The sequence below is a fragment of the Atractosteus spatula genome, chromosome 22 (assembly GCF_055471065.1).
Source record: "Atractosteus spatula isolate fAtrSpa1 chromosome 22, fAtrSpa1.hap1, whole genome shotgun sequence".
In the NCBI taxonomy this organism is placed as follows: Eukaryota; Metazoa; Chordata; class Actinopteri; order Semionotiformes; family Lepisosteidae; genus Atractosteus; species Atractosteus spatula.
The window spans coordinates 5,371,688-5,386,532 of NC_142727.1; the positions used below are offsets into that span (position 1 = coordinate 5,371,688).

The 14,845-nt window shown below is 43.4% G+C and overlaps 1 protein-coding gene across 1 annotated transcript in view; it reads right to left on the bottom strand.

Annotated features, from left to right (window-relative positions):
- LOC148816702 (alpha-2-macroglobulin-like) overlaps positions 1-11,613 on the bottom strand; it is a 28,858-nt gene extending 17,245 nt beyond the window's left edge. The window contains exons 1-12 of the mRNA XM_088940011.1: positions 11,489-11,613; positions 8,634-8,814; positions 7,673-7,829; positions 6,824-6,876; positions 5,244-5,264; positions 4,670-4,838; positions 4,411-4,495; positions 3,185-3,302; positions 2,766-2,880; positions 1,570-1,679; positions 1,208-1,378; positions 719-937 (exon numbers count right to left, since the gene is read on the bottom strand). Coding sequence (XP_088796137.1) covers positions 719-937; positions 1,208-1,378; positions 1,570-1,679; positions 2,766-2,880; positions 3,185-3,302; positions 4,411-4,495; positions 4,670-4,838; positions 5,244-5,264; positions 6,824-6,876; positions 7,673-7,829; positions 8,634-8,814; positions 11,489-11,550 — 1,461 coding nt within the window. The 5' untranslated portion in view covers positions 11,551-11,613. The remainder of the gene's footprint in view (positions 1-718; positions 938-1,207; positions 1,379-1,569; positions 1,680-2,765; positions 2,881-3,184; positions 3,303-4,410; positions 4,496-4,669; positions 4,839-5,243; positions 5,265-6,823; positions 6,877-7,672; positions 7,830-8,633; positions 8,815-11,488) is intronic.
- Positions 11,614-14,845: the final 3,232 nt, after the last annotated feature.

The following is a 14,845-nucleotide window of genomic DNA, read 5'->3' on the forward strand; positions in this document are numbered from 1 at the left end:
TGAATCTAGTTTCAGACATCATAATAGTATGGGGATGGCTCTAATATGGGTGAGAAATGATGTGTTGTGACATTTGTTTCAATTGTGTAAATGGTCTTGAACTTCTGATGGGACCATCAGGCATTGTCATGTTCATGTTCCTGTCTTATATAATCATTTGATTATAAAACTGGAGGGAGAGACTTTTGGTCAGTGGTTGCATGTGGTGTTTTAAATTTTGGCCTAGTACTTTGTACTTTCCACATGCTACTGCTGGCCAGTATATTTCACAGACTGGATTAACTTTCATTGCTGTGCTGATGATGCTCAGCTTAACATGACACTCACATTGTGTGTCGTACACATCAAACATCGGATGTTGAAAACCTTTTTAAAGTTTAACTTGGACAGAGAGGAAGAATTATAATGGGACCTCAGAATCAAAACAAGCTCTGTCCTTCCTTGTTACACCTCTATGTGCTCTTGCTCAGGCATGTGCCGTCATACGTAGGCACAGCTGTACTAAAAACAGGTGTTCTCTTTATTCAAGTCCCGCTGTCATGGGGTCCTGCCTTTCCCAAGATCCCTGACGTGTAACTGCCTTTAACTTCACAAGGGCCAGGATTGTGTATGAAATATACAGGAATAACAAGGACCAACCTCAGCCTGTCTTTTTCTGGAAACAGAGAAGGAAAGAAGACATCACATTTTAATCTATGCCCTCAAAAAAACGACTTACCAGGTAGTAAAAGTCAATGGATCCGACATCTGCCTCAATGTCTTTCTTAAAGAAAGAATATCGGGCTCTGATGGCCACTTGTGTCCCACATTGTAGTGTCTGATCAATCTTCTGGACAGAGATAAAGCTGCTACTTGGTTTATCACTGCGTGTGACAGAGTGGCTGCCTTTCTCGTACCTGGGAGCCCGAACGTCTTGAGGGCTTATAGAGGATTCAGCCTGCAGAGAAACAAAGAAGAGTCCAAGAGGCCTTTCTTCTTTTCCTGTGCTGATCACACCCTGTGTAAGGTGTTGCCAGTGTGTGCTCTTGTTCACTCATTCCTGAGAAACAGTGAGAATTTTTACAGAGATCTACTAGGCAGTCTGTCAGAATGCCACCTTTGTAAAGGGGGTTCACGCTGAGCTGATTCCACAAGTAAGGATGAAGACGTGACTTAATGACGTCTGGGTGTGCAGCAAGAATCAAGCATAAAGATAAACAGTACTGACCTCCAGCCACATTGTTGAATGTGTCCACTGTGAAGTGTTGAAAGAGAAGTGAATGATCCCTTGGCTGTCAGTGGTATCATTCAGTAGAATTTCTTTTGGCCAGGAATGTTCAATGGTTACATAGACTCTGTGATTGGCAACAGGAGATGAGTCTCGCCGCACCACTCTAATCTGAGGACAAGAGAAAGGCCTTATGTTTTTTTATTTGTCCACTTACCCCAGCATGATAGAAGAAAGCCAACCAACTCCAGGCAGAGTGCCAAAATACAGGGCTCCAGAAAATATTTTTTTTTAATAAAATGAAATATGATGAATTTGATTTAACAGGACCCCAAGAAACAGAAAACACTGCAGTTACTCACTTTGCCCTGTAGGGGGATCCCCTGCTCATAGTGCTTGGCTGTATCCAGAAACTCAACATTTCCCAACAGGTGGGTGAAGCGTGTGTCATCAATTCCTGTCCGTACCACTCCTGGAAATGGAGCACACAGACAGCATCATGTGGCAGTCCTGCCAGTGAGCTAACGAGAGCTAGTTTCAAATGCCAGTGATTGATGTAACAGATAGCTTCTTTATACTCCCACCTATCGGCTTTAAATTTGATTATCTGGAACCACCAGCAGACCTGTTCCTCCATATGTTTGAGGATTAGAGCTTACACACCTGACTGTGATGTGGCTGTCAAGGTTTCTGATGCAACTCTTGCCTGTTACGCTTGGGCTGATGGCGGCTCACATCCCGGCACTGTCATTGGCAACCAGCGCTTTCGCAAGGGGTCTCAATCCCAATATTAACCCGTGTGAGCTCAGTCGGGACACATTTCTCAAAAGCCGCTTATTTTTCTATCATGCAGCCAATAATTCAATTATTCTCAAGGAGCAGATTATTTAGGGCTTTCTCTCTCCTCATCCCATAGCTCTGACATTTTGTGAACTGTGCCCAAGTCCTTTTACTGGAGCCCTGAATGAGCAGTGAAATTTTCTCCTGCTGCCTTTATTTTCTCTGTTCAAAGGAAGTTGTTTCTCCTCTTTTTTCCATCCTACTGGCAGGGGCCTTATCAACTTCAACTCGAGTCATTTTCACTGGGAGTCTCAGTCTCTAAGGCAGACGGCGCATTGTTTTTTCTCCTGCGATGCTTACAAGGCAATCTGTTACCTACCGATTCATTTTTCCTTCATGCCTGTCTCCATCAATCTTTCAATTAACCTGCAACCATTTCTCCCATACCCCTCGTTGAAGCCTGACACCATCCGAAGATCCCCGAGGCTCTGAAACCCTGCATTTGGAGCTCAGCTTGTAATTCACCATGGTCCTGAACTTAAGGCTCAGCAGCATAACATTGTCAGCGTTGCTACCTGATATGAAAGCAATTCACTGCAAAGACCAAAAACTAGCAAGGCATGAAAGTGGTGTCATGAAGCTGTCTGAGATAGAGCGACAAGTTGGTACAACTTTGGACAGGTCCTGTAATTCCGAAGACGCATCGGACTGCGACTCCTCTCTGCTGCCCTAAGGAACCATGTGTACCTCAGAGATCACTGCTGTCGAAGGTCCCCACCTGTTCCGTGTTCCTCTAGCTCAACGTACAAGCGAAGCCTGTCCTCGAGCTGCCCTTCATTCTGCATAAACTCTGTCACGTTGAAGGTGTGAGAGAAACAGCCGGTCTTGTCCGTCTATAAGAGCAAAAGCACACTGACATCCTACAAACCCCAGCAGAGTTGTGGATCATACCAGATGAGGAGATTCACAAAGTCTTTTAATGGGATAGTTTGAATTGTACAACTTTGTTATATATTTTTTCTCACTTATTGTATGTAAAAATAAAACAATAACATTTTAAACATGTTTAAGTTCCAATATTCTTCAAAACCTTGCTTTAAGAATTTATTATATTGCCAGTATGAAAAGGGCACATTTTAAAAAACTTCAGATAATTCAGATACCTGCTGCACGTTCTGGTCATTTTTATGAACTTACCTCATCAGTTACTGTGCGGCAGATTGTCACATTATCGAGAACTTCATGTTCATATTGACTACGTTTCCGGCATAATTCCAGCTTTGCTGTGCCAGACACTGGCTTCCCATATGTGTACCTGCAAACGGACAGGAAACTAAACCGTCTTTCACATATTGGTCTTTGCTCTGCTTCTAGTTCCTAGTGGGCTCCAGAGTGTTACCCATGCCAACTGGTGCCAGGAGGGACTGTAGTTCTGCCAGCCTATCTGGAAAGCGTCAGGATGATCTTGGAGTGGTTCTCTTTTCATGGCAGGGCACCACTTGTCAGTACCGGTCCAGGGCCTGCAGAATTGATCCTTCAAGTCCTGCACCCACAATATGTACCTCGTTCTGTCATTTAACAGTCTTTAATAATATGCATCTCTAGGGTGCAGGAGAAGACAAGCAGAGAGAAGTAAGAATGAAGGGAGACAAACTCTCAACTAGTAAAGGCACTGAAGAGAAATGTGTAGACCCAGGGTCAATATGTGCATGCCAGTACACAAGTACACTTGTTTCTTCAGTAAAGAAACTACAGCACGATGTTACACTTCAGGAAAGTGTTTACTGAAACACTTTTACTTCTTTTATTTAATGTAGACAATGGGGAAAGGTAGAACACATTCAGTACTAGTGTAGAAAACATGGGAAAAGGGAAAAGGAATTTAGGTAGAAGCAAAACATTAAAAGGGAAATAGGCAAAGAAAATGGCACCATATATCCCAGGAGTTTCTCTGTCTGTCTTCTGGCTGAGTGAATTTGCTCACTTGTTCAGCTATCGTTCTGTTCTCGTCACCTAGAGTCTAAGATTAACAACCCAAATGCTACTATAAATCTCTTTTGTTCTGTTGTCTGTTAGTCATTGGTTTGAATTAGATACTCCTTAATTGTGAGTGTTTTGGATTAATATTTTGCTCATTTTCCACATCTAAGAAGGCTGTTGATTCATGTGTTCCCACCTCAATGATCATTTTAACTCGGAATTGTAATGTTGCATTTTCCCTGTTAACAGCTGTGTGTCATTAAGTGGCAGTTGAATGAACAACACTTTGGTTCTAGAGACCCAGAACACTGGTTCCTTTAAATTATCATTGTTTTAAACATTAAGTTACTGAAGATACATTATATTGTTTTATGCTTTATCCAAAAAATGCATTATAATACTTCTGAAGTTTACGTTTGCCGTACTTGAGGATTCAGACTCACTTGCCGCAGACTTTAGCTGTGACTTCAGTGTCCAAAATGAAGATCGAGTCCGGAAGATGAGTCTCGACTTCAAATTTTGGCAGGACTGTGAACAGGAAGCAAAGAATTAGGTGTTACAGTCGCCTCTGAGATCTCATCCAACACATGGTCTTACAGTCATGCGTCACACCTCCGTCTGTGAGGCAGCTCTTTCGCCTCCACTGCAGGAGACAGGCCAAGCTCAGCCCGAGGAGCGTGCTGCCCGGCTCCAAGCACTTACCAAACTCCTTGACTTTGAAGTGTTGGGAAACTCGTTTGCTTTCTTTTGCCAAGACTGCCAGGGTATATGTGCCTAGTTGGGCTTCTGGATTCAAGGGGTGTGACAGCTGCAGTATGCTCCCGTTGGATGTCTGTTTGAGCCACTGACTGATCCTGTTGCCTGCCGGGTCCTGGGGGTTTAGAGAAGAGAAGACAGGGCGGCTTTTTCAAAGCGGTACAAGCAGCACATGTGACCTCATCTATGCTTCCCTTCTTTAGCCTTGAAGGGGTTTTGCAGATCTGAGAATCTAATCAGGAAAGAACCAGGTCACAGAACACTGCCTGGGGATCTGTTTACTTTCATTAGTAGATTTATCCATTTCAAACAAAATTCCTGGACATGCTGGTTCTTTGTTTACCCTCTTAAACTACCCTCTTGTGATTTCTAGTGCCCGATTCACTGCAGGATTCCCCATCAGTTATCATCTGTGTGACCTCTGGATCCAAAAAGGTGATTAAATGAGATTGTGGAAAAAGTCTGGAATCTCCTCCATTGGAATACTGTCCTTATATGTCTAAGGCACAGTGGTTCTTACCCTGAGCTCCACAACGTCGTACTGCAAAAGAGAAACACAAACATAAGCAGGTTTACTTTGGCTTCACCAATTATCTCACTACATACAACACGCAATACTTCGCTTCTGCACTGTACACACAATAAACCTGCAGGTTTCCAGCCTCTCTGTTCCAGCACCCCTCCTTCCAGAATAATGGCTGCAGCTGGCACACCAAGTCATACAGGAAACATGTACGCAGTACAGCAGCTCCCTTCACCTTCATTCAGTCAATTTGTTTTGCTTTTCTCAGAAGCTCTTTTGCCTCTGATCCTTGTGGGCAAGCAAATTTTGTGAAGCCTTCTACCCTCATTTCTTTCCCTCTTTTCTTTTCTCGTTTGTTTTTCCCCCTCATTCTGCTGCTGATGTATTGATCAGTGGAGGAGTGTGACCCTCTGACCTGGAGCTGCTGTTTGTCTTCACTGATCAAACAGCACTGCTTTGACTACCTGTTTGTCCACATGGTTGCTCTAAACTGCTATCAGCAATCTTTAACACAGAGATGATCTCACAGTGCTGGTCAGATGTACATTGCCAGTATGAACATATGCCACAGTACTGCATTGTTGATCCACAGGCTGTGTCCATCTGTACATGAGGTACTGTACATCTGTTCAGCTGTATCTTCCCTTTGTGCTTCAGATCAAGGGAACAACCTGCCGTTCTTATATAACGGCCTTAAACAGCTATTTCTGTTGCCTGCTTATAGGATATCCTGCAGCATGTGTCGTACAGGCTGTTCAGCCGTTTCTCAGCTCCTCCCTCTTACTTTGTCCTGTTTATAAGGCAGGTCCTTCATCCTTCATCAGCAATTCCTTTCACCTCTGTTCTCTGCTCACCCAGCCACTCTGATTGACCATAAACCTCTGTAGCTGTGACATCTGTGTGTATTCCCCCCGCCCTTGGTGTACAGCAGGATTCTAGAAAGGCCTTACCCCATAAAGGTCTACTTTAGAATACCATGATAAAATCAGAAGAAGCCATATTGAAACATTGTGATAAAGTGTAGAAAGTTGAAGTAAAGCTTGCAATCCATTAAATCCGTGGTCAAATATAAGTATAAATATAACACTCTATAAGTTAACATAGGTAAATGTCCAAATAGAGAAGATGAATTGGGTGACGCAGAAATTAACTATAGTTAATACAATCTAGTGTTTCTTGGCTGCAATATTTACAGTGTTTCCACAGTGGTTTCATTAAGGTACACACAAAAGGGAATAAAATGCTAAATATGAATTACTTTCTACAGTATCTACAATGTAGATAACAGTCAGACCCTTCAGTGTGATTGGACTGGCCAGTCAACGTGCCCCATCGTATGGAAGCATTGCCGTAGATGTAGACATGGGTGTGAAAGTGTAACAGCCCCAGAACTGATCCTTGAGTTATGCCACTCATTTGCTCACCCACATCGAGGTTCCTCTCCTTGTTAGAGCTCTCTGGCACCAACTAGTTCTCTCTGACACTACTGTTACCGCATCTGGACATGAACTTGTACAGTGTACATATAGGAAAAAATAACGTGAAGAAATTCTCACAGGATGAGATTGGAAACATACCACATCATTGACAGGAACAAAGTTCTCATTCAGAGAAACAATCCGGAAATGCACTGAAAAAAGAGAGAAGACAAGAGAGGCTATATAGAAATACACATTCAGGAATTCATGCAAACTTTATGTCTTAAAGTCATTAAGAGTTCAGTCCAGTGCAAAGTTCACACAAGTTAAGAACACACCAATCAAAGTTTCAATGATAAATCTCTGAAATGTCAAGTTTGTCGATTTGAACAAGATTGTTGGCACAGTATCTCCGATAGTTGTAGTGATATTACGTTATGATGGCCAAGCATGTTCACACAAGTATACAGCAAGAGCTGAGGGTAGAAATCTCAGATTTCTATTGCAGTGCGGTTTGGGTCTGCATCTAAAAGCAAATATTTGACAGTTAAGAAACATCCATCTACTTTCAAAATCTGCACTGTGTACTGTGCAGAGTACACAGAACTATCACTGTCTGATATCTGTCTGATAGATCTGTGGATTTATGAAAGGGATCACCAGTCATTTCAGGTCCATATTTTAGTCTACAGACGTATGAGTATGTGAGAGGTTATACAATTCTGTTTGTAACAGTAAGTGTATGCACGAAATACATTCATTTCTATGTGTAGTGTAATGTTTGCTTATATACAGGATATATACAGTATTTAATTTCAAAACCCCATAGAATGTCACATCCTATTCAAGCTAAGATCCAACAAGTTTATAGGTGGGAGTTCCTAATATTTTGTCCAAGTCGTGTACAATTAGAAAGTGTCTGACTTTGGTACAGCAGATGTGAAGGTGAGGAGCCAGTGGGCTGAGCTCAGTCCTCCTGCACCCCCACATGGAGGAGAGGGAGAGTACCTGTCTGTCCTGGTTTGTAGATGGGTTTGTCAGTCTGAATGAAGATGAGGGAGCGAGAGGAACGGAAGTGGACCTCACTACGCTTCTCCATTGTGAAGCTCTCCCCTTGCAGCTGTACCTCCACCACCTCCTTAGAGTCAGAGGGCACTAGCGGACCCTGCGGACACAAAGTCACAAACCCCCTGTCTGCAGAAATACAACCACAGATATACCCCCTGGGTCTGCAGACACACATCCACACTGAAACCCCCCACACAACCACACTACATACCCTCACAGTCATGGACACATGATTGCACTGATACACCCCAACAGCCGTTGACACCAAATAATCATCTCCCTGCAAGACACGTCTCTGGGATTCTTGAAGAAGCACATTTTTATAATTAATAATTTCTTAAACTTATATAGTGCTTTTCTGGACACTCCACTCAAAACGCTTTATAGGTAATGGGGACTTCCCTCCACCACCAGTGTGTCGCCCCCACCTAGATGATGCGACAGCAGCCATAGTGTTCAAGGTATGGTCACCACACATCAGCTATCAGTGGGGAGGAGAACAGAGTGATGAAGCCAGTTCACAGAGGGATGATTATTAGGAGGCCATGATAGGTAAAGGCCAATGAGAAATTTGGCCAGGATGCCGGGGTAACACCACTAACACCACTTCCAGCAGCATCCAGGTACTGACCAGGATCACACCTGCTTAGCTTCAGTGGGTTGTCAGTTGTGAGTTGCAGGGTTATATGGCTGCAGACGTATTATAATATCCGTAAGTCATGTTCCAATACTGTTCTTAGAAGTTTGGTATGTATATCTTGGCAATGGTATCTTTGTATATATATTTAACTGTATTTTTGTACGTATCTATACCACAAGAGCTAAACACTCCTCTCCTAGCTCACAGCCTTGGCACTTTGTCTGGCACCTATCATTGATGCCTGTCTAGTTTGGCACTGACCTGGAAGTGCTCACAGCGGTAGAAGCCCTGTGCTGTGGTCTCCTCCAGCAGCAACCTCCTGTCCTGCCCGGAAACCAATGAGACAGACAGACGCAGGGTCTCGCTGGGGTAGAGAAGGGTGGCACACAGTTTGGACTCAATGCCTTCAGTGATCGTCTCAGGAAATGTCACCATGAAGAGCCTAGAGATTCAAAACAAAAGCCAAACTGGTCAGCCACAGCTACAGACATGGTTCATTCACACGCTGGTCTTTGAAGAACAGAACAGCGTTAGTCACCAAGGGTCAATTGCAGTGAGTTTGCTGATTTACTACAGTGCTCTGTACTGAGCTGATTATTATCCAGTACTGTAGTCAAGATCATCCTCGGCTGCCTGCATGATTGCAGCAAAGAAACTTGCAAATCAAAGTGAGAAACCAGGTGAACCCATTGTAGTTCTGTACCAAGGATTAAGCAAAACTGAAGGAGGCTGAGATTCGGAATATCTGAAGTACAGTACAGTATTCGGAACAGTAAACGAATATGTGGACTGACAATATATAGTTATGATTTTGAATATTGTATACAGTATATATACTGTAGCTAAGCACTTGTGATAATGTTAGTTTTTAAGTATGTATGATACTCCAGATGAGTACATTTAACTACCTATGTGATATTCTGTTGATTTCAACACACCACAAGTACAAGTATTGTGAGTTTGATTTGATCATGAGGTATATCACAGTGGCTTTAATTTTCATTGACAAATGATATACTTGGACACCTTAGACTCATAAGAGACCACATTGGTAATTCATTTTTAATGTAGGCTACATTTATGTATACAAAATACTGTGGACTTTTATGTACTGCATTTGTTGCACCTGAGAGCGATTTCTGTCTGGTGAATTTGATGGTTTGGGTGGCTGTGTCTCTACAGTTCTGATGAATAATGATCTTGACTTTCTGCTCTTCCATATCTAAACCATTCACCACATCGGCTGTTTTTCACTAGGGAAGAGAATAAGTAGTGTTCTGATGAACTGTCCTAAGTATTTCACTTACTCAATTATAGTGTTTTAATTTAATTAAGCCTTGCATTTAACTAAATAAGATAACACATTTTACACCCATACCTTTATTATTCCACCAGTGTGAAGTACCAACACAATAAATAACTGAGTGATACCCAGATGTGAATGAATACATTTAAGAGTCACATCGTGTTTACTTATATTTGCTTAGATTTTACTTTGTTCCCCTCCACAGACTATTATCTCAATATTTACTGATGAAAAAAGAAACGCAACATTTTCTGGGATGAGAATACTATAGTTATAGTATATGTACTTTCACAAAAAGTTGTCAATTTGTTTTAAGCCCTCTGACCAACAATACAACTTGTGCAGTGAAGCATTGCATCTTGCCAATCACACGAAAGCTCATTAGTTGCAGTTTTACCCAATGAATGCCTGATCAGGTCACCTTTAAAAAGGTATTAATTCAAAGGTACTGCAAGAAAAAGGCCACAGTTTTCTGTGCATTTCATAATGCCTTGAATGTCACCAGAAGCAAGGGAGAGGGCCATTGTCATGCTGCAGGCAGGCATGTCATGTGCCAGCGTTGCCAGATACTATGGAGTAAGTCGCTCCACTGTGTCCCGACTGTAGAGAAGGTTTCAACAGACCAGTAGGACAGATGACGGTCCAAGATCCAGTCACCCTCAAGTGACCACACCAGAGCAGGACCGACACATCGGACTGGTCCATCTGATAGATTGTTTCAGATCTGCCATCTGTATTGTTGCTGAAACTGCCAGCAAACACAATGCCCGCATCAGTGACAGGACAGTAAGGCTCCATGCTGCTGGCCTTAGAGCAAGGCGACCTGTCCAAGGCCCTCTGCTCACACCTCACTGACATCACACGTGACTGGCCTGGGCCAGACAGAGGCTGTGATGGACTCATCAGCAGTGGCATCAGGTCCTCTTCACAGATGAGTCAATCTTCAGCCTGTTCCATGCAGGTGGGAGGGCCAGAGTGTGGAGGAGGAGGCGTTGCATTTCTTTTTTACATCAGTACATATATATATATATCTCAGAACTCTCCGGTTCATACTACAGACTTTATGTGCATTAGTAGGTGTAATGCTAATAACACTTTTCTTCATGATTAGAACATGAGACACAGGTCTATTGGATTGTGGTTTCAATTCAATATTAGTTGAATTTTACAACAAATATCCCGATAAAGGCTTCATAATATCATTGCACAATGACAGTGTTTCAGTAATAAGCCGCTACTACATTCAGAACTTTCTCATTTGATTCAGTGCAATCCTCTTAGTACAGTAGTTAATAGATTTGTCTATAGCAATAGTTATACCAACTGATCCTGTACGTTAGTATCCTCCAGAGAGTTACAGCTGTTGCTTTGTGTTCATTGCAATTGAGAACATTTATAGCAGAGCATTGGCCTGATTTCAACATCCAGGATCATTGCTGTTGGAATTTACATAGCATATCATATCATGTTTGTATTAAGATAAGGAATGTCCTGTGCCCATGAAAATGTTTACAGACTGAAAAACTGAACTGCAGCAACACTATTCATTCCCACTTAAAGCTACACAAAAGTCCAGTAGGAAGCATAGCACACATCCCTAACAGTGCTGGACAGAAAACAGCAGCACACCTTTGCAGACGGGATAAAAAGGAAAATTCAACTAATATTTTTGAATATTTCAAACACCTTTAAACACAGCTTTGAAATCAAGTTGCACCTAAACAACAGCAACCAAGATGAGTTTGTAACAAACTCTTTGTGTCATAGTTGTTAATCTATAGAGCCTGTTGGATAGCGGGAGTGGACTTACGGTGGTGTGGATGCCTGGCAGGTACAGAGCAGTAGGCAGGCAAGTGAAAAGCCCCTCCACATGGTGACAGCAGACTGCAGCGAGAGAGACAGCAGAGAGAGCAGATTTCCTGGCAGTGCCGCTCCAGGACTGACCAGCTGGAATGAGACTCACACTACTTATCCAAGAGGCGTTCCTCCCATCCCCCAGCTGCCTTCTGTAACGTCCCGTAAATCTCCTCCTCCTCAGGTCTGGAGGACCAAGGGCACAGAGGTGATTGACCTGTGTGATCAGATCAATGAGTGGGCAGCGCCCACAGTTGTACAGCAATGAAGACTCCGGCTGACAAGATTAGCAAAGTAGGGTTGTGTGAATTCACAAAGGAAGGCCTGCACACAAAATTAAAAGGAACCCATAGCACACAGCACTGTGAAGAAAGAAATAAGGCATGGGCAGGGAAGAGCTCCATATGACCACAACTGTTTGTTTTTTTTTACTTAGTAACTAACCAAAGACACGTGTCTCCATTTAAGGTCAGGGATCAGATAAATGGCTTTACTTTACCTAACAGAGATAACCTCTGTAGCTTGAAGTTAATAGGTAGAAATACAGAAACAGTGTCAGTGTTAGGCCTGGCCGACCTTAATATAAATTGGACCCTGTGCGGAGAAGAGGGAGAACTAGGAAGATGAGAGATTTCTTCAGACAATAACAATCCGATCAGCGAGACTAAAGTCGTTGTCTAAGGATGAGATCAGGTTCAAAGCCGTGGTTTCCATTCAGAAAAGTTTCCACTGAGAAGCAGGAAGGTGCCCATGAAGAAAAAGAAAAGAAAGAAGGAGGTGAAGCACTAATCTGGGAAGAGGTACATGGTTGAGGCTGGATGCCAGATGGAGAGAAGACTGTCCTGGAGAGGACTAATCAGAGTGAAGACTGCTTCAGCCCCAGGGCCTTGTTGAATGAGGCTGCTTGGAAATGAAGCCGGGTTAGCAACACGAGTGAGAGGTCCTGGAGAGATGTCCAGGGTTCCAGGTAGGAATGGACTGGTAGGAGTGAAGGCTGCTTCAGCAGTGGATCTGGGATGGTCCGTAACGAGATCTGAGATCCTGGACAAACGAGGCTGCTTGGAAATGAAGCCGGGTTAACAGTGAGAGGGAGACAGCAGGGGAGAGGTCCATGGTGCCAGCCAGGAATGGACAGCTTGGAGAATAGATCAATGCGTTGAAACTCACAAATTCTGAATTACATTTAGATTTGAAATTGATGACCTTTCAAAGGACTGCACACTACAAAAAACATGAGATTAGGAATTTTGATACCTGTTCATTGTCGAAACCTAATAATTCGAGAAAGCTGTCTGCTGCCAGATGTTCACCGATCAAGGAATCACATCAAGCCATTTCTTGAAAGATGTCAAGAAAACTGTTTCAACATTAGAGTGGGATCGTCTGTTCCATTCACCCACATCTCTCTGAATAAAGCATTGTGTTCATTCCTAGATGCCGTGCAAAGAGAGCATGGCCAGACTGAGGCCTGGGGACCACAGGTTTGAGGGTGGTATTGAGATCATTTCACGTGGTTGCAGGTAAACACTTATATGGTGCAGAAAACACACCTGCGCTGGTCTACGGCTAAGTCTACCTATTTTTGCTTCTCATTTTCAACAAAGGATTTCTCCATCTCTGCCTTTTGGCGTACGACTAAGTCCATCCCGTACCGGCACCGACCTCAAAAATCTCCTCTCACTACAGCACCTGGAACGCACTCCACTTCCTCCTGAATCCCCAAGACTGGCCAGATCAGCGCTACTCAATACCCGCTCGATAAACAATAAGGCTCTTTTTTTATGTGACATTATCAAAGAAAAAAAACTGGACCTTCTGTGCTTAACTGAAACCTGGCACAAACAAAACGATGGACTCCTGTTTAACCAATTAGTCCCTCCTGGGTATGGTTTGTTGACCTTCCGTGTGTCAGGGAACTTATTGGTTGAATAGGAGGATCCTTGTGCGTGACCGTGAATCCCACAGAACGCAGAGTAGCAAAGGGACAATCCAAAAGACAAGATCCAGAGGTTTGGTCAAAAAGGGAGGCAAAGGGTCCGGTAACGAGAGATATCCAAAAGACAATCCAAAGACAAAATCCAAAAGGCGAGGTCAAAAGGCGGGAGCAAAGAGTTAGTAACAGGAGATCAGTCAAAAGGCTTGGAAACACACACAGGAGAATACTACAAGAGGCTTCTCAATAGTGAGCAAAGGTTGGAGTGAGAGTGAACCTTAAATACTGAAAGGAAAGGGATGTGATAGGATAATTGGTTTGGGAGTGAGAATTTGAGGAATCTGGTACATGTGGGAATGTGATGGGTTCAATTAGGAATGTGATTGTGAAACAGTGGGTTTGGGAAAGCAACGGCGTTTGCGAGGGAGAGTGTGGGGCATGACAGGAATGGAACGGCATTTGCGAGGGAGAGTGTGGGGCATGACACCACGTCTTTCAGGCAGAGGCGGGGGCATCATTGTTATTTACAACCTTTTTTACAATCTAAGTCCTATTACTATATCTCCTCCCTGATCTTTTGAGTGCCTTGTTTTAAATGTTTCTATCCCCCAATCTACTACTATTGCCACAGTTTATAGACCACCCAAACCCAGTGAAGCCTTCTTAGGTGAGTTTGCTGACTTACTCTCATTTTTATGCCTTAAGTTTAAAAAGATCCTTATTCTAGGGGACTTTAATATATACATCGATTCAAGGTCTTCCAGTCTGGCTAAAGATTTCCTTTCTCTGTTGGGATGTTTTGATCTTACTCAGTTTGTTTGTACCCCTACACATAACAAAGGACACACCTTAGATTTAATTATTGCAAATGACTCTTTTGTCACTTCCCGTCTTGGATTGTTCGCCTCTGGTGTCTGTCTTGGGTTTCGACCCTCCTTACTCCCATTGACCACGAACTCGCCTCTCGATTCGGATAGTTTGTTGCCTTGTCTACCGGCTACTCCTGCGGCTGCACAGGATCCATATCTCCACCTTTGGGTATCCTTACAGAATACCGAGCCGGAAAAAAAAAAGATGGATCCCGCGGACGCTCAAGCTTTTTACTCACTTTTCAATTACCATTCCCAAGCCCTCACCCAGCTTCAGTCTTCGCTCCAACTTCTCTCTAACCACGTCGCCCGACTTTCATCCTCCCCTGTCTCTCCGGCTCCCGGACCGACTCCTGCTCCGATCCCCGTGGCCCCGCCCACCACTCCTGTAACCTTACCATTTGTTCTCCCGGAAAGATATGACAGCAACCTCGCGGGCTGCAGGGCCTTTATTGCTCAATGCTCCTTGGCTTTCCAGCTGCATCCCGAGCGTTTTTTTTCTCCCCGGGAG